This window comes from Miscanthus floridulus, chromosome 9 (genome assembly GCF_019320115.1).
Source record: "Miscanthus floridulus cultivar M001 chromosome 9, ASM1932011v1, whole genome shotgun sequence".
In the NCBI taxonomy this organism is placed as follows: Eukaryota; Viridiplantae; Streptophyta; class Magnoliopsida; order Poales; family Poaceae; genus Miscanthus; species Miscanthus floridulus.
In genome coordinates this window covers 5244790-5265134 of record NC_089588.1, presented here as the reverse complement: position 1 = coordinate 5265134, position 20345 = coordinate 5244790, and the positions used below count along the sequence as shown (strand labels likewise).

The window sequence follows — 20345 nt, the reverse complement described above, 5'->3', positions numbered from 1 at the left end:
CCGACGTTCTAACCCTAGTCCGATCTAGAGGGCGCGTTGTGAGCGACGGGAAGCGCCACCGCTTTCGCCGCTGCTACTGGATCGCGCCTCTGCTGCACAGCTACCTCTACTCCGACACTCGAGGCCACGTCGCTGCGGCGCCATAGCCGCGAATGCGCTTTGGAAGGTACATCGATAAGTTCTTTGTCTAAGTTAAGTTTTACCCGCTAGATCTACACCTGGATGCCCTATCACCGCTTGCCACTGACAGTGTTCTGATGCTGACGCCAAGCTGTTCCCCTTCGATCCTCAACATCCTCCGACAGTTTCTTCGTGGTGCGTATCTGCAAATCCCCAAGAATTCAGATGATCTGCAGCTGGACGTGGGAATGGATGGACTTCCAAATCCAAACATAGGAATCTAGCTGAAATCCAATTAAAGCAATGCTCCTATCCAGTTCAATAATCATAATTAGTAGAGACATCCAATATAGTCCAATCCAACTTCATCTAAATCCAATTCCATCCAACACAATCCAACTCGCTACCTGATTGCCACAAACACCCGCACAGCATAGCAGAGCTTGGCAATCCAAATACTAATCGGCCTAAACATACAGCTAAGACTGATCCGAACTCTATGAGGCATCTTATTCTTGCTGAAAAATGTAACCAAAAAATGATTTCCAACAGGGAATATTTTAGTATGGTTCTCTGATCTCCTAAGAACATTACTGTCAACTAGGTTGGCTGTTAACATCAACCAGTTTGAAGAAAAAGACCATTAGAAAAGTAAAAAAGAAAGAGGAATCAGAACCCCCAAAACTGGCATATGCAGAAACAAATCTTTGCCCTAAAACATATCATACATTCATCATTCACGCATCACATGTGTGCTGGGCTCCTCGCAATTTGCAAGCAAATACAGCAAAAAACTGCAAAGTAATCAATATATCATTTTTAACTTAATAAAGCTGTACATGCTAATCCACACATCTTTTTGAACTGAAGCAAAGGAGTAGCCATAGTATCCTCAGGACCTAAACAGAAGAATTTAAGCTGTAGATGCTAGTTTTGCATATCCCAAATCATTCTACAAATTAAGCAGTTTGCTATTCTTGTCATCACCTTCAGTTGACCTGTTCAGTGGTGAGAAACTCAAGCAGTAGTCACTTCACCTGCACACAAAAAAAATGTGTTCACAAGCATTCCCAAAAGGATCTATGATATGAAGTATAATAGTTGGAAGCTAACAAAAAATCTGTTTCTGGTCACAAAAAGCATACAGGGTGCTGTAAGAAAATAAAATACGAACATATTATTCAGAGTGAAAGAGGTCTGCAGCTTGTCCCTGCTATGAACACATTTAATTTAACAGCAGTAATGAGACAAAATAAACATGAAAAATATATCTAATCATAGATAGAAAGGGGTAATAACTAGGCATATCATCAAATGTTAATTGCATATCTAAAAAAAATGTTTTACCATCATCATCTTCATCATCTGAGAGGTACTCTTTGAGCCAATCTTTTGCACATATGAGTGCTTCCACCGTTTCTGAACTTAGAGAATTGCGATATTTGTCAATCATTATGCTAGCAGTGTTGAATGTTGATTCAGAGGCCACAGTTGACAATGGAATGGCCAAAAAGTCGCAAGACATCTTAGCTAGTACAGGATATTGATCTTGGTTTCTTTTCCACCACCCGAGCACATCAAATTCTTCACCCTCCCTTGAAGGAACCAATGGATCATATAGGTAAGTGTCAACTTCTGGCCTTCTTGAGCACTGTGGCCTTCTTTGGTGCCTAAACAATGCAAATTCCAGCCCCAGTTTGCGTTTTCCAGATAAGAAAGAAAGTGGACTCGCTGAACCACCCACTTCGGGCGATGAAGAAACATTACTTTGATAACTCCTTTGAGGCATGCTTTCATAACGAGAATAATATGCTTTAAACCAAATAAGAGCAGCATTTGCTTTACTATCAGCCACTTCCTCTCCATAAACTTTCATGAGACAATACTTCAAAAAGACTAACTTGTACCGCGGGTCTAACAACGATGCAACCAAAAGGATTTTGTTAGGTTCATCCCAATATTTGTCAAACTTTGACTTCATGTCATCACACAAGACCTTCAAGAATTTATCACTTATGTTTTTTTCATCAAAGAGTAGTTCCCTTATCCCCCAAACCTCTTCAACATACCTATGAGAACTTGGAGAATTATGCTGTGAGAAGACTTTGGTTGCATCAGCAAAATTTTTTAAAAATTTGCACACTCTATCTGCCAAGTTCCATTGCTCAAGGTTGGGTCCTTGAATGTTCTGCAGATTTGCATAGTGGGTCAAGGCATCCTTATACTCAAGAGCTTCTTCAAGCATGTCATAGGTAGAGTTCCACCTCGTAGGAACATCTAGGGTGAATCCCCTCTTAGGCCGAAGATTAAATTGGTGTGGAATGGTATTGAAAATTTGCAGCCGAGAGTTAGATGATGAAATATGCTTAATGACATTCCTAACAGGCTCAATGATATTCTGTATGATTTCCATTCCATCTTGGACAATCAAGTTTAGAATGTGAGTTGTACACCTCACATGAAGATCGCTACCTTGAAAGGGCATATGTCTCCAAAGAGTATCTTTTAGCTTTTGTATGGCTCCATCATTTGATGTGGCATTATCTAGAGTAAAAGCAAAAGTTCTGTTGGACAGGTCCCACACATGAAGGCAATCCATGATAGTACTATGAATTGCATCAGCATTATGAGGATGAGGAACTTGTTTAAAATTGATGAGATGTTTGTGCAGATTGAACTCTTCATCTATAAAATGTGCAGTCAAACATATGTATCCAAGATTCTGGGCTGACATCCACATATCTGAAGTGAAGCTAACACAAGAATCTATATTGGAAAAACCATCTGCAATCTTTTTCTTCTCTTCTTGATACACTGACATGCAGTCTCTCTTGAGTGTCTGTCGATCATGAACTTCAAGGCTTGGGTGGGCTAATTTCATCATCCTCTTAAAAAACCCATTTTCTATCTTTTTGAAGGAAATATTTGCTGTGATCCAAAATTTAGTCATGAAATCCCTGACTAGCTTTGGATCCAATACTGAACTTCGAACATCTAGACTAGACACACCCTTTGGAAAAATCGAACTACGATCAATATCTGGAGGAAGTTCTTTGCAGGCAGTTGTAATATGGTTCCTTAGATGTGATATTCCAAGACCTTGATGATAAGCCAACTTTGATCTGCAATGGATGCAGATTGCTTTTCCTTCATTTGTTAACTCTTCAAAATGGTTCCATACTGGAGATCTTCTCCTGCTTCCGCGGCCTGAATTCTGTACGACTTCATCAGCTCCCTCATTAAGTAGTGCCAAACTTCCGCTATTAGGCATCCTTTCAGTTGACCTGTTCATAGAATAGTATGTGTTCAGATCGCAGAGTCACGAGCATTAATAGTGCTATGTTATGCAGGATTACAGTTGGAAGCTAACAATAAAATCTGCATGCATATTATTCAGAGGTATCGTCTATTTCTGGTGACAGGGAGTAGACGGGTGCCATAAAATAAATAAAAAGGGCAGACCCAGTGCTAGAGGCTCCCACATGAGTGGGGTTTGGGGAAGGGAAAAACCAAGGCAAGCCTCCCCCCCCCCCCCCACCCCCCCCCCCCACAAAATCTACGAAGAGGCTGCTTCGAATCCGCGACCTGGTGACTCAATGAGACAGCTCTCACCACTGCACCAGGCCTGCCCTTCGGGTGCCATAAAATAAACACGAACAAATTTTTTCTCAAGCCAGTACTTGCGATTTGCTCCTGCATTTGGCCACAATATGCCGAACTAGCTAGCTACATCAAGTAATCATTGTTGCACACATCCACTAAGAATCCCTATTGCATATATACGCTAGAAATTTCATAAAAAAAAAATTGCCCAAATAGCACCTCACTTATCTGCTATTTTCTTGCTCTAATGTTAAACAAAACCAACACAATCTCTTTGCTTGGAATGAGAATTTTCTGCAGAGAAAAAAATGGCTACAGTTCAAGATTCTGGAGAAGTTGGGATGAGACAAGGCAAGCCACCTCCTGCAGCCACATGCATGCTAAAATGGTGTGCAGGTGCGGCTTCCGAAAGACCTAGGGGATTGTATTTGTTTGTGTGCCTTCCACATTCATAATTATGATGAGCCAGCCCCAATTCACTTTCTTGTTTGATTCGAATAGGTACAGTTTAGTTGGCATGCAACTCACTTTCTACTGTGCAGGTTTTTCTGCTGCATGCCAACAACTTCCAAGCAGACTAAAACTGAATGTATTCAGAGGAAATGGATGACTCCGGTCAGGTGTTTCAATCTCTCTCTCTGCATCACATAACTAAAACTGAACGTATTCAGAGGAAATAGATTGCTCAGTTGAGGTGTTTCAATCTCTTTGCATCACCACATCTCTGAGATGGATTGGAACTACAACCCACAAGAGATCCACACTAGAGATTGTACCTGGATGGTTATGCTAGCTAACGTGTATGGATGATATGGGGTACTTGAGGGCAGCAAGCATACGGACCTGGACCTTCGAATCGAGATGGAGGATGCCGAGAAGGGGGTACGAATTGAACGCCGACGATCTGTACTTGCTTCACTGGCACGAGCGCCCGCCCCGGTCAACCGTGGCACCTCGCGGCAAGAGCCGATGGATGGAACTATGGAAGGCGCTCGCCCTGACAGCCTCGGTAGGCCCTTGCCTACCTGGAGAGCAGGAGCAGCTGGCGGACGTGCTGGCGGAGGGGGACGCGAAGAAGGCCAGACGGCTGCGAGAGCGCCCGCACTGCAGCCGCCGCCGCACGTTCGCCGGCTGGCTGCCGAACGGATGTCCAGTAGAATTTGGATTATCCAATTTTGTTTTTGTTTTTGTTTTGATCCACACAACAGAGTCTAGCTCAGTCCAAATCCAATGAAGTCCAAGTGATTTCGGTCCAAGTCCAATCCAGGTCTAATCTACACCTCTGATGGTAGTGGTACGGGACGCATGTTCTGGGGAATAGGAATTGGCCCACGGTCCATTTGCATTTTGGGCCGGAGGTCGTGTTGGATCGAGCTGAATCCTGTCTCTCTGTTTATCGTCGTCGCTTTTGTTATTTGACCAGCAAAGTTCCTAATAATACTCCATCTCAAGGTCACTGAGTAACTGGGTAGGCCAAGACCGTACTGAAGCAGCAGTGTCTGCTTGGCTGCCCTTGCGTCGTTCAGTCAGACATCGAAGAAGACCCAATATCACCAATGCAACTTAGCTGGAAGTTCGTCTCACGATCAAAGTAAAGGAGAGAGAGAGAGAGAGGGGCAGTGTTCACCGTAATATGCATCCCCCGTTCTAAAAACACTACAATTTTAGATATGAATCTAGATAAACATTTGTCTAAACTAACACGTACAATTATATTCTTTTTAGGAAGGAGGGATTCATGAGTTATGACTAGTACACTGGAGACCAAGTCACCATGCATCTCTAGCTAACCGTTGGTGCCACGATGAAGCTGAATCGGTCCAGAAACGAGTTCCACTTCCACCCAACAAATAAAGACGAACAAAACAACGTCAGCGTCAGCCGTCACATTCTTGCCTCCTCTGCTGACGAGAGCAATCAGGGTCTCTTTTCCCCTATGAAGGAGGAGGATGCCTGCCGTCTCACCTCAGCTCAGATTTTTTGAGTGGTTGAGCTGAGCTTTTTAGCAAGAAATCCTTGGTAATTAATGGGCTATCTATTAGCATTCGTATAGATGCACTCATAAGACCAGCCCTAGTCGTCTTCGCTGCGTCAAGGCCATATATATCTTTTAAAACGCCTGAGTCTTAATACGATTCAGAGCACCGAAATTCCCCTAGATACAACATGCGAAAAATATAGGAATCTAGGTAATATAGAGACGTGCAAGAAAAAAGAAAAAAAAAATAAGACGCCGATCTCATGTTAGATTTGCTCTGAATTTTCTATGACTTCAGCCCTTCAACCCATTCTGTATAAAATGTATATTCCATTGTTCAAAAAGGCATATATATATATATATATATATATATATATATATATATATATATATATATATATATATATATATATATATATATATATACGAAAAATCCACTGATCCTTTGTTCTACAGGCAGGGTGTGATCTTGAATACAAGCAAGCATGTTAATTTGATCGATAAATCAACTGAAAATAACAGCATGAAAGAATGCAGAAATCGACAAGAAAGAAAACAAACAGCAAGGGAGCACGCTAGTCAATACTGAAAGCAAAAATGAAAAAAAGAAACGTATGCGAAGAAAGGGAAAGGACAGTGCCTGCCCAAAGTGCGTGCAAGAAAGCAGAGATGTACTACTAGTCCAAAAGATCTGACCGATGACCAATGTATAATCGTCTTGTGCCTGAAGATGGTGGGTAGCTAGGTAGAGTCAGTGCAATGGTCAGAGCCCCTAGCGGCAGTGCGTGCGTACGTACGGAGTATATATACTCGGATCTCTGACAGGGTCAAGCAATGCAAGCCGCAAAATCCACTGACACTGACCCAAAGTCTCAAGTCGTACCAAACCATTTTCACACACGCTACATAGGAGGAGTACGTAGCTCTCAAAGCAAGGGGGCGGGATCAATCAATGTACTTATAATAATAAGGTCCTGTTTAGTTCCAAAAAAATTTCACCCCAAAATGTCACATCGAATCTTGCGCCACATGCATGGAGTACTAAATGTAGACGAAAAAAAACTAATTGCACAGTTGGGTGAGAAATCGCGAGACGAAACTTTCGAACCTAATTAGTCCATAATTAGACACTAATTGTCAAATACAAATGAAAGTGCTACAGTAGCCAAAACCAAAAATTTTCGCCAACTAAACGCGCCCTAACAACGTGCTGGGCCATGGTAAAAGGGACATGCGTGTAGTACACTAATACCACCAGCTAAATAAATTAAGTTGACTAGCTAAATTTGGTAATTGGTTTAAGGATTTTTTTTCTTCCAAAAAAGACACCCTATATAGTCTATTGATATAGCATTTGAAGGAATAGTCAGCTAGAAAGGATTTAGAGGCGGGTCACATTATAGCCCATCTCCTAATATATTTCTAGAGTACCATGAATGTCCGTAACACCAACTACCTCTAAAAATAGAAGACATTTAATTTCTAAAAGCGTTCGAAAGCACCATCTATTTCTAGAAATCGATTTCTAGAGGCGAGTTGTATCTGAAATTGTTTTTAGAGAGATAGCTGGTGATGGAGCCACCACTGGGACAAAAAAGAAGAAGCCACCTCTCTTCTATGTAGTAGTGATATAGATGGTTGTGCAAATAGTAAACGCAATACACTTTTAGTACCACCTCTAGATGAAAAATAATTACGACATCCAAAAAAAATATTTTGTAAGTTGAGTTATTTTAAGTCTAGCCAAGTTTATAGAGAAGATTGTCAACACTTACGATATCAAATAGGTAAATATGCTATGAGAATATATGTTTTATAACGAATCTAATAATATTTATTTGACAATGCAAAGACGGTATATGTTATGGACCGTGCGTTGGCGATGTAGGAAACGCTGTGAGTGTAACCAAAATCTAGCTAGCAGATTAATAATTAGTATATTCGTACATGCAAGTGGAGGCAGTGAAAGCGCCACTTAAGTTGCATGCATTCTTTTGGCGCTTATATGCGCAACCGTACTTTGACAGTTTGACTCAGGCTGTGTTTAGTTGGAGGAATTTGGATTTTGGGGCTATTGTAACATGCTCGTTTTTATTTGGCAAATAGTGTTCAAACATGGACTAATTAGGTTCAAAACGTTCGTCTCGCAATTTCCCACCAAACTGTGCAATTAGTTTTTCTTTTCGTCTACATTTAATGCTACATGCATGGGCCACAAACATTCGATGTGACAGGTACTGTAGCAACTTTTTGAAAGTTAGGGTGGAACTAAACAAGGGCTACCAAATCAAATACAGTAAGACTGTCTCCAATAAGAAGACTCAAACCCAAAATAAATAGCAAGAGATCTAAAATCAGTCTCCAACAGAGTATCTATACGGGAGACCTATTTTGGGTTGCTTAAGAAGCACAACCCAAATATGGGTATCCTCTTTCCTAGAAACCTAATTTTGGGTTGCCTGAGAAGCACAACCCAAATATGGGTATCCTCTCTCCTAGAAACCCATTTGCAGAAAGAATTCTCTTTTGAGTCTTGTTGTTGGAGAAGATATCAAATATGTATTGAGCCTTTTGCTTATAACGCTACTCAAAAAATGAATGGATCTTGTATTTTGAATGTTGTTGTTGGAGATAGCCTAAGGTCACGTTTGGTTGCCTTCTCTGGCCTGCCTGCATCGCATCCGGCATGCAGGCTACCGGCGGCCAGGCTCTGGTGATACAATTATCGGTGTTTGGTTATTTGGGTGTGCAGATACAAGATCAAGAAAGTTGTTTGGTTGACAGAGAATACAGCGTGGGGACCGCATGGAAGCGCCTCGCCACCACGAGCGCGCGTGCCGGAGAAACGACTTCCGACTGCGTTTCCTGGAGCCTGGCCGGCGGGGGTTGATTGCATGAGTCGGGACTGGCCCAAGGTGAGATGCAGGCATCCAAACGCATGTTTCTCGTATCTCGGCAGCCTGGCCCAGTCATACGCGGGCAACCAAACACGTCCTAAGACCATCTCGAAGACCCTTTCTAAATCGTAATTTAGAGAGTCATTTATATAAAAAATTACTTTCTATATCTTTTCTATATCTCATGTACACTCTAGAGAGTCATTCTCGTCTTCTATTGTTTTGCTAGCAAAAAATCCAAAATAGAAAATAGCTATATTTGGATGACCATTTAGAAAAACTGTTGAAGGGTAATTTTTCAACAAAATCTCTATTCCTAGCATTTAGGAAGGATATGGAGAGTCTCTTGAGATGCTCTAATATATATAGTAGTAGTATATTGAAGCAGTATATATAATACTGTGGCGTGTTATTGTTCACAAATTTGGAGTGTCGATCGACGAGGTACGAGCCGACGGCTACAAGCCAACATATATACTCCTATAATGTATATAGTCAAAGACATAGCTTTCAATTTCATATATACTATTACAAGCCAACATATATACTCTTATATATAGTCAAAGACTTGGCTTTCATATATATGACTGGTGTTGAATTAATAATGATGATGTTTGGATGGGATCAAACTATCAAAGCAAGTTGGCACGTCAAAAATTCAAAATGCATGCGTTCAACTCTGTACAAGTCGTCGCAGTTTGTCATTCCTCTCCCAAGGGCCAAGGACATTATTAATTTTGTTTATATCTTACAATATATACTTGGAGTACGTACATGAAAAGTTTTATTTATGTGGCCAATCTGCCAATAGTTTGTTTTCGTGCGTGCATGGGTTTTGCAGGCCTTGGTGTGTGTGTGTGTGTATGCATGCACACGAGAGAGAATTTGCACGCACGGGGGCATGTGGTCTCCGGTCACATTATTTGACCAATCGAGGATTCAGGATTCTGCTAATAATACTTTAATTTTGGTCGCACGCACTTAGTAGACATTAATTCATCTTCAAGGTAGTCATGCACTAGCTATTTGATTCCAAGGCACGGTTGAGCAGTCTACGGGTGCATGCTTATATTTTTCTAGATTTCTTTAGAAATTAAAGGCGCTATTCTTTCAGTGATAGACGCCGTGCCCTTCGACATCGATGAGTGAAATGATTCACGATTTTCTCGAAGGGAAATCCACAGATTACATAATAATGTGATAGTCCAGGACGACCAAGCTGTCACATTATCATTATTCAATTGATACAGGAATTCATACATCGTGGAATTACAAGTTTACAAGATATTACAACACTTGGTAACATATATAAGTATAACGTATACTAGCGGAAACGCACACAGATCTGCAACAGAGTAGACATAGCGCATCGGTGGATGAAGGCTCCTCTTTCACGGGCAATCATCAGAGTAGGCGTAGAGTATCAGCGAGCGTAGACTTCATCTCCTCAACCAAACTTGAGCGTAGGAACGAGACCACCTAATCCTTCTAATCTCCATTGTCGTCGTTGTAGATGACATCCAAACCTGCCAAATATCATTTAGTACGATTTGTACTGGCCACTGGCTCCCGCCCTATGCTTTGCGTTGCTTTGTGATAAGTGGAATACAAGGGTAGAGCAAAAAGCCTATTTATAGCTGTAGTTTTCCTATACAAGTTCATCAATATTTTATAATAGTTCATCAAGTTTTAACCCATCTCATTCACACACATTCTCCCATCCCATCACACCATCTCACCACAATCTCACTCTCTAGACGGTAAGGACGACTCCCTCTTGTACCTTGCCTTAACGGCCATCAGCCGAAATCTAACAAAACCCAAGGGGAGAAGAAGAAAGGACACATCTCACTAATCAAGGGAAGCGTAGGTCATAGGAATGTCCATATCCGTGGACACGACTATACGTATAGATCGATCAACTCTGCAGAGCTTGTATACCTAGAACCACAAGATCACCATCATTGGTGGTGCCCCGCCTAGTCTGATACCGGGCTACCTTCCAACCGGTGCGATGCCACCCTACCACTCAGCCCTGGGCCACCCCAGAGTCCACCAGCACGCTGAGACTGTAAGACGTAGTACCGGACCCCAGAGGTCACTACGCTGTCTTAGGAGGGTGCGACCCGTACGACCATACCTCCCTACACTATCCACTTCCAATCTAGCAGTGGTGGCACCGTCCTAGTTGGTCAACATCCGTCCCCCGCCCATTCAGGAACGAGTGGCGTGCACGTAGGGTCCTATGATCCGGTTCTCTCGATATACCAGTCCGTAGGGGGACCAGACAAGACATCTTCTCAATGGGGATAACCAACACCCCGTGCTTCAACAGCACCTCCATCCCGGGAACTTGCCCCACGGAGAGTCGTCTCCTTGGAATATACTCTTCACACAAGTACCCACCACAGGTAGCTCTCATAGGGGATGCCCAGGTCGCACCCCCCTGGCAAGACTCGTCCAATGACTCGTCGTAGAATTCTATCTGGTTGACTCGACCCTCACCACACACCCAAGATGCACGCCAAGATCTCCCTTGTTATTACCACATTATCGGCACCATGTGCCTTATCTGCTCACAAACAATCCTCCACCAAGCATCATATCACAGATATAATGCATAGTAGAAGTAAGCAGTAAGTAGGATGCGAGCATCTATCCTATCAGCGGGTGTGCAGGGGTAAGGGTTGCATCAGGGTAAAGGCTTCAAGCAATTCTACCATGCAATCTATCATAGATCATCTGCATAAAAGTAAAGCGCTAGCAACTACATTATTACATGTCTAATAGGATTCTACGAGGTTGGGTAGGACGTGACACCTGTTGACTAGTCATCTCCGAGATCCTCAGTGTACTCGTAGTCGTTCCCCTCCAAGTCCTTCTGTCGTTCACGTGTCCTCCCTCCAACGGGTTCCAGTCATCGTTATCCTTGATGCAACTACCGCAATGGAGCAACAAATAAGGCGAAAGAGCAATCAACCACTAACCAAGAAATACTACGAATAAAGAGGCAATAGCACATGAAAAGATCGAATAACACCAAAAGAACACTAAAGGAAAAAAGGACTTAGCCCTCACGGAAGATGTCCGATCCTTGGGCCTGAAAGATGCAGAAGTAGTTGTTCGCTAAGCACAAGCTTAAGTCATAGCCTAGCTAGTACTTCTGGAGTCGATCGTGTCGACCTGTATGGCTCCAAGACTAATGGCATAGACCCTAGCTTAACTTAAGCAAACACTAAGGAAACAAGGATAGCCCTCACGAAGCGAGTCCGTTTTCCTCGGGCTTAAAAGGGGGCGAGGGAGAAGGTCTGCTAGGCACGACCATGTCACATCCTCGGTATAGATGGCACTCTAATGGTCGATCGGGTCGACTCTCGTGGTTTCGAGAATACAACATGGACCTAAGCTTCGCCAACAGGAAATGATAGTCCGATCTTTGATCCGATCGTCATGGATAAAGATGGAATCGAACAGAGTGGGCTAAATGGAAAAAAGAGTTGTTCCAGTGTCTCTCTCAATCCGTATGCCATTGTAATTGACAAGAACCGAAGAGAGGATGGAACAGGAGGAGAAAGAGAGGGAGGTGGTCTACCTTTCCAATTCACATGCTATGGCAAAAAGCGTGGCATCGGAAGGAGCGACACACAAGAGAACCCAAACGAGAATACAAACGCCCAAATCCACTCGTAGGGTACCAATACCTACGTGCACTAAATGGCACTAGGACACCCCTAGGGTCTTAGCGGTGCGGTTGTCACCGCGAGAACCTAGAGAGTGCAAAGGTCTAAAATAGGTACAAGCATACAAGGGGCTCGAGCATGAAAGAGCCAAAGGAGGGGAAATACGGATTCACCTTCCTTTGATCTGCTAGCCATAGCAATCGATGGGAATAAAAGGAATGGAATCAAGAACGCAACAAAAGAACACTAAGAGACACAAACAAGCGAAAAGGGATTTTTGGTTCCACGGTACTTCGGTCCACATGTCATGGCAATTGATAGGAATCGAAGAAGTTGGAACAAGAGGGCTCAATCCACATCTTACTAGGTCGACGAGGATCAAAAGCGAGAACAAGAGAAGATAGAAGAAGGGTCCCCATTCCTTGAACCTGCTCAACATGGTGATGGACAGAGGTTGAAGGAGTTAGGCCAAGGAAAGGAGAGGCACGGTTAGCAAGACCTACCACCCTTTGATTTACTCACCATGGCAAAAGGCGGTAACTGAAGAAATGCCTCAACAGTCCACTACCTTTCAATCCACTCATCATGGTAATGGATGGGAACCGAAGGGAGCGATGCACAAGAGAGTTGTCTCAGCAAATACTCACAAACGACACTCCACACCAACCCATAGGGCACCACGACCTCTATGCAACTAAATCAGCACAATGCAATCCCTAGGGTTCATAGCGGTGCGGTTGTCACCGCGAGAACCAAAGAGATGCTACGATCTATGCGGCATGAGCATACGAGGTGGGTAGAAGAACAAAAGAGAAAAAGAGGTAGAGCCTAGTGGTCATGGCGAGGCAACTCGCGGCCACGAGCTTAACCTAAACGAGTTGGCTTCCGTAAATTCCACGAAGCTTGTCCCCTAGTTTGTCCCCTATAGACTAGGTCATGATGAGCCCATCATGTGCGGGTAGGAAGCGCACCGATGTCAAGCCCATGGTGGCCACGTCCTAGGGCCGTAGGAGGGGCCAACGATCATGGCACTACAAAGTCAACTAAAAACAAGGGGTCGGGTTACGCTCGGCATCATGGCCACGGCAGGTCGAGCCCACGAATGAAACATTCGAACGAGGTATGATCCCTCGACCGACTTGAAGGCTCGGTCCACAGACAAACAACACAAACACACAAAGAACCAGCAACTCAACAACACGACATGGAGTAGCACATAACCATAGCACAAGAGATAGACCGGCGCAAAGGCACGACATAGGCATAGATATAGATAGATCGTATATGAATAAGTATAGATGATAAGTATGCAATGAAATGAAAAGTAGGAGCTTTGTCGACATCGAGGCTGGCATCAACGGGGTTTCAAAAGGTTGACCTTAGAGGTGGAGGGCTGCTGCGGCGTGTCCCGACAGGTTACGGCTAGCTGCAGCTGGCTGTGGCTGGCTACGGCTTGCTGCTAGCTCACTGCAGCTAGCCTATGGCTTGCTGGACATGGCAGTGGACAGCCGGGTGGTGGCTGCTACTGCTAGACATAGCTCCTGTGATGAGGAAAGGCTCTAGTGAGGTGGCGTCATCGTTCGGCTCCCAAGCCACGGTGCAGCAGGGGTGGTCGTGGTCGGTAGGCAGCGACATCGGTGTAGGAGCTCGGCAGTGCAGAGGTCGCTATCATGGAATAGTTCAGCCACGCCAAGGAAGAAGCAAGGCATAGAACACGGCACGAAGGCTAATTTCGTTCAAGGGTGATGATGAAAAGGAAAAGGTGAAGGTTTTGGCCATGGTGGCTCACCGGTGGGTCAGAGGTGCTCAGGGGCGGCGCGATGGGGAGCAGGGAATGACGCCAGTGAAGAAGTCCAGTGGCGCGGTGGAAGCCTAGCCGCTGCTTGGCTTGGTCCCGATGGGCCGCAGCCGTGGCGTGAAGGAGAGGCACGGCGTTGGCTTGACAGAGCAAGGGCATGGCGAGGAGGAGCTTAGAGGTAGAGGGTGATGGCGTGGCTCCGATGAGGAAGAAGAGGTAGACGCGGCATGTTCTGGCTTGGCGAGGCAGGCTCGGGTTGGAGGCTCCACGACGGCTGGTGGTGCAGAGGTGGTCGACGGAGTGGCCATGGTCGTCAAGACACGACCTTGGCCTACTCGCGGCCGGTCGGGCATGGACGCGACGAGGTGGCTCGACAAAGAGAAGGCATCACCGGTGATGGAGTCCGACGTCACGGTGGCATCCATGTGTCGAGGAAACGGATGGCGTAGTGGTGTCCTGCTCGGTGAGGTAGTGGCCTCGGTGAAGCAGAGGAGGCTCGGTCGGAGAGGAAGACGTGGCCTTGGGTCAGTTCCCGACGTGGTCGTCCGCGCAGAGGTGCGGCAAGGTGAGTCGGTGTTGAAAGGTCCTAATATGGCTAGAGGGGGGGTGAATAGTCTATTTAAAAATCTACAAACCAACTAGAGCAAATTGATTAGTATGACAAATAGCGAAATGCAAACTTGCTCTAGCTCTACAAGGGTTGCAAGCCACCTATCCAACAATTTTAGTTACTATGATCACTAGACACATAATTTGCTAAGTCACTACTCACTAAGAGCTCTCACACTTGCTACACTAAAGAGCTCCACTAGATCAACTTTAGCTACAAAGCAAGCTCTCAATTCTAGCTACACTAAAGAGCTTACTACAACTAGTTTGCGGGTATATAAATGAGTAAGTAAGGTGATTATACCGCCGCGTAGAGGAGTGAGCCAATCACAAGATGAATAATAACTCAATCACTGGGAGAATACCAAAGGGCAAGAGACAACCAATTTTCTCCCAAGGTTCACGTGCTTGCCAACACGCTACGTCCCCGTTGTGTCGACCAACACTTAGTGGTTCGGCGGCTAAGAGGTGTTGCACGAACCTTATCCACACAATTGGACACCGCAAGAACCTACCCACAAGTGAGGTAACTCAATAACACGAGCAATCCACTAGGGTTACCTCTCGGCTCTCCACCGGGGAAGGCACAAGTCCCCTCACAATCACCAGAGATGGCCATGAACAATCACTAACTCATGCCAATTCTCCTCCGCTACACCAAGCCATCTAGGTGGTGGCAACCACCAAGAGCAACAAGCAAATCCGGCAACGAAACACAAACACCAAGTGCCTCTAGATGCAATCACTCAAGCAATGCACTTGGATTCTCTCCCAATCTCACAAAGATGATGAATCAATGATGGAGATGAGTGGGATTACTTTGGCTAAACTCATAAGGTTGCTATGTCAATGCAAATGGCCAAGAGAGTGAGCCTGAGCCGGCCATGGGATTTAAATAGAGAGCCCCCACGAATAGAGCCGTTAGCTCTCTGTTCTCTGAAAAGTCAGGGTGACTGGACCCACCGGTCAGATCGACCAGATGCAGGACCCCAGCGTCCGGTCACGTGATGCACGCCACGTGGCCCCTGCTTCAAATGCTGATCGCCCAATCTCAACGGTCATCAGTACATTTAAGTTATGACCGGACGCACTACAGTGTACAACCGGATGCAGGACCCCAGCATCCGGTCACTTCTAGTAAGGTACCACTCGTGATCGGACGCGCCCGGTCATGCCCGATCGGACTCACCCAGCGTCCGATCACTCACCGTCTCCTCTGTGCGCCACCACATCAGCACGACCGGACGCTGAACAGTGTTTAGTCAGAGTCCGATCGCCTGTGTTCGGTCAAGAGACTGAGGGCAGCCTTCACTGCGCCACTGACCGGACGCAGGACCCCAGCGTCTGGTCACCACGTGACCAGCGTCTGGTGCATTTTGTGAAACCCTATCTTTTCTATACAGGGCACGGTGAAGTTTCGAACCCTTGCTCCCAAGTGCTAAACACAATGTGTATCACCTTTGTGCATGTGCGTTAGCATATTTTCACAAATGTTTTCAAGGGTGTTAGTACTCCACTAGATCCTAAATGCATATGAAATGAGTTAGAGCATCTAGTGGCACTTTGATAACCACATTTCGATACGAGTTTCACCCCTCTTAATAGTACGGCTATCGATCCTAAATATGATCACACTCTCTAAGTGTCTCGATCACCAAACCGAAAAGCTCCTATCAATTTCACCTTTGCCTTGAGCTTTTCGTTTTTCTTTCTTCTTTTCAAGTCCAAGCATTTGATCATCGCCATGCCATCATCATCATCATGTCATGATCTTCATTTGCTTCATCACTTGTAGTAGTGCTACCTATATCATAATCACTTTGATAAACTAGGTTAGCACTTAGGGTTTCATCAATTCATCAAAACCAAACTAGAGCTTTCAGGTATGGCGGAGGACGAGCACGAGGATGAGGTCATGATCGAGGCGTCGGGTCAGCCACGGCGCGTCCGTGGCTGGCTGCAGGCTGCACGAGTCCAGCAGCGAGGGCGAGGACTAGGCTAGGGCTCCCGGTGACCGGCCGGACACAGCTATGGCCGGCTCACGGTGGCTCGGCTACTGCTTGATGCTAGAAATCGGAGGTGGAAGAGGCTGGTGGGTGTGGCGGCGGGGTTGGGGAAGAGGATGAGGGCGTCGACGGCTACAGGATTTATATGCGAGCGCGGCTAGGGTTCAAGGGGGCGCCGAGCACTGTGGATGGCGGTGATCTTCAGGAGGCGAGCCAGGGACGCATGGCGGTGGATGCGGGGGCATGTGTACGGACACCGAGGCAGGGCGCGGGGTGTGAGAAGCGGCGGTGGAGGCTCCTGGGAGCGCCCAGGCGCGTGGTTGGGAGCGTCTACCCGCTAGGGTTTCCAACCCAGGGGCGTAGTTGGGCCTGCGGGGCCAGGAAGCGAGGTGGGCTGTGGCTTGTTGGCTTGCGCGTGCGTGGGCCAAAGGTAGGAGCTGGCCGCTGGCGCCTGGGATGGGCCAAAGGGAGGCGGGAGCATAGGCTGGGCCTGGCGGATGGGGGCAGGCCGGTTGGGCTGAGAAGTGAGGGAGAGGGTGAAGTGGGCCGGTTGGGAAGAGAAGGATGGTGGGCTGGTTTTGAAAGGGAAAAGGAAAATAGATTTTCCTTTTATGATTTATGACTCAAGGAAATTGAGAGAAATTCAAAGAGAATTGAAAGGAATTTGCTATGGATTTGTGCACTCCAAACTTCAAGACAAAACCCAAACCCAAAACCAACTCAAGACCAAGGCACACTCCTGCAATCAATTCTATATGGATGCACCGATTTGTTAGTAAACTCTCCTAGGTTTGACCTAGCAACTACATGATCCACACATTGCAAGAAAATTTTTAAAAAGCTCGATTTTTTTGTTGCACGAAACATGGGTTGTTACAAGGAATCTGTGTTAACTTTGTCAATCTTGAGATTTGCCGATCCAACTTGGTTCTTCGGAGGTGCTTATAGAGGTAGGGTGTGCGTAGGTGCGTTCATAGGGGTGAGTGTGCACTCGTTTATATATATAAGCGTCTGCGTCTACAGCTGGGTCTAGATTTTTTTGTGCAAAAAACGATAATCGCATTTTGTATATGAAGAAAAGTCAAATCGAAAAAATCTTTACAAACAATTGGTCAAGTTATGCATAACTAAGTTTATGGCATAAACTTGCATCAACCATCAATACATATATATCTTTTAAGTGTGTTGTGGGGGTGTGTGTTTGGGTGGGGTGGGGTAGGGGTGGGGGGTTGTACCTTCGGGGTGCCACACTCCCTTCCCTAAACGAACATTCGCGTCTCGTGGCTTCACCCACAAATATAAGTTTCTTTCCGTCATCCTTTGATAGGTTGACATGGGTGAAAGTACGCGAGGACCTACACTTGGCGAAGACATTCGTGGGACGAAGAACGCTAAGGCGTACGCCTTAGATGTAACCTAGAGGACAAAACGATGTTTTGAGAGAAACCTTCGGATCTACTTGAAGGTAGCTACACCTAGCTGTAGACTGGTTGTAGATAGGCTGAGGATGCATTGACAACGTTGACCGAAGTTGGTGAACTCAGAGGGGTTAAAGGCCATTATGCCCTAGAATGTACGAAGAATATACTCCAATAGTTGTGGGTGTTCTATATTCTAACCAGACTGTCTGTCTCCCCTATTTTGTACTTCTTTATTCTCATTCTTCTCTTACCTTTACCTCCTCGTTCATGGCATGTTCAGATATGCCTGTGCCCGGGCGGATTTTTATGGTGGTATAAGCAAATATGCCTTTAGTTTTCCACTACTTTGAATCGAGGACCGAGACTCAAAGGTTGGTTGCCTCCCAACATGTGCCTCTGACGTTTAGTCTTAGCAAATACTCTATTCCCCGTTATAAGTCATTTTACCTTTAGATATATTGTTTTCACTGTGTGTGTGTATATATATATATAGCATATATCTAAAAGCATTGAAAAAATTATGTATATCTAGAAAAGCTAAAATGTCTTACAACTTGGAATAGAGTTAGTAATAACAACAATAATACATTAGCATGCACACCTAGTTTGGCCTCCAGATGTCAACGGGGAATTCCCCGTCGGGGAGTGCCTCCCCATCCCCGTCCCCATGGGGAAGAAAATTCCCCATCCCCATTGCAGTCAAGTGCCACGGGGGAGACTTTCTCCCCATCCCCATCCCCGCGGGGAATTAGTATCGTGGGGATCTCCATGGGCCGTAGGTATTTCATCGTCATCTACAAAGTTTGCACTTCAAACTTTATTTAAGTAGCACATATATGTTCTATAGCATTTTCGCTTAATAAAAATTGGTTTAAAACCCTAAGTGATATAACGGGACTATGAAATGTAACTTTCGTTTCGCGTTTTCGTTGATCGTTTCGACAGGAGCTAGGGTTACAATATTGCTTATATATCACAGGTATTGGGCATTGCCAGTATATGGGCCTTTGGAATCGAGTCCCCACGGGGAGCGGGGACGGGGACCTACATACCATCCCCGCCCCCGTGATCTCCGACGGGGATAACTTCAGCCCTGTTTAATTTCCCGTGGGGGTAGAATTCATACCATCCCTATCCCCTAATGGGTGAATTCCCCGCGGGGATTCGGGGAACGGGGCCCCGTTGACATCTACTTTGGCCACACGTACTGCATGCGTGTCTAATGAATGCAATCAATTTGCTGGCATGCATGCTGAAACAAGCAACGAGAGATTGTTTGTTGTGTGCCCGGCTTGCCTAGCTCCCCATCCCATCCCAGTCCCAGGCCAAAAAAAAAAGTCCCAGGCCGGTGCTGCCCGATAACCATCGCTGGATGCAGTGGCGGAGCCAGGATTTATACTTAGGGGGGGCCGGCCGTTAGGAATTATACTTAGGGGGGGCCGGCTCGGTCTTTTTCATTGCGATAATTTTATTATCTAGTTGTGTTTTGTATGATTATATTATCTAGAAGATATTAATAGGTATATATGACAAGAATTTTATATAATCTCCCTCTTAATATAAATAAAAAATATTAAGTCATACTACTAATTTTTTTTGTTGTGAAACATTGGGGGGGGGGGGGGGGGGGGGGGGGGGGCATGGCCCCTGCCAGCCCCCCCTTGGCTCCGCCAGTGGCTGGATGGATTGAGCTAGCTGCGTGCACCGTCAGCCAACAACCTTGTGACGCAACGAGAATTAATCAGATGCAACTTAGCTGGATTAATTTGAAGCATTTGTTTGTTTTTTGTACAAATTTCGAAGTCGATTTAAACTAATTGGAGGCTCCATATAAATAATCCTCATGAATTCATTTTAAAAATAAATAAATACAAGATCATCAATTTTGCCTACTCTTTCATATCGTCATTAGATCCATTCTGTGTGTTGTTTTGTTTAGTGCTGGCAAAGGCAACACATCAGTAAGCGGTGCTACCTATATTATATATAAAGAAAAACAACTTTTGTTTTGTTGCTCCCTTGAACGTTTTCTATTCCCACGATTCCGCAAAGAAGAAACTACGAGACTGCAGAGCCAAGAGGAGCAGAGCGGGATCCCATAACACCTATGTTTTTTTTTAAAAAGATGCCCAACTATTGTTAGAAATTTAGACAATTTCAGTATTAATTTAATTTAGAAAAAGATTAAGAACACGTTTGTGGCCTCATATATGTGCACATGTGATCTAAGTGA

The 20345-nt window shown here is 45.1% G+C and overlaps 1 protein-coding gene across 1 annotated transcript; it reads right to left on the bottom strand.

Moving 5' to 3' along the window:
- Nucleotides 1-838: 838 nt before the first annotated feature.
- Nucleotides 839-4914, bottom strand: LOC136481226 (zinc finger BED domain-containing protein RICESLEEPER 2-like). Its single transcript, XM_066478581.1, has 3 exons — nt 4567-4914; nt 1468-3404; nt 839-1157 (listed from the first exon to the last, which is right to left on the bottom strand). Exons 2-3 carry the CDS (start codon nt 3389-3391, stop codon nt 1138-1140), a joined length of 1944 nt encoding a protein of 647 aa, XP_066334678.1. The 5' UTR covers nt 3392-3404; nt 4567-4914; the 3' UTR covers nt 839-1137.
- Between the last annotated feature and the right edge of the window lie 15431 nt (nt 4915-20345).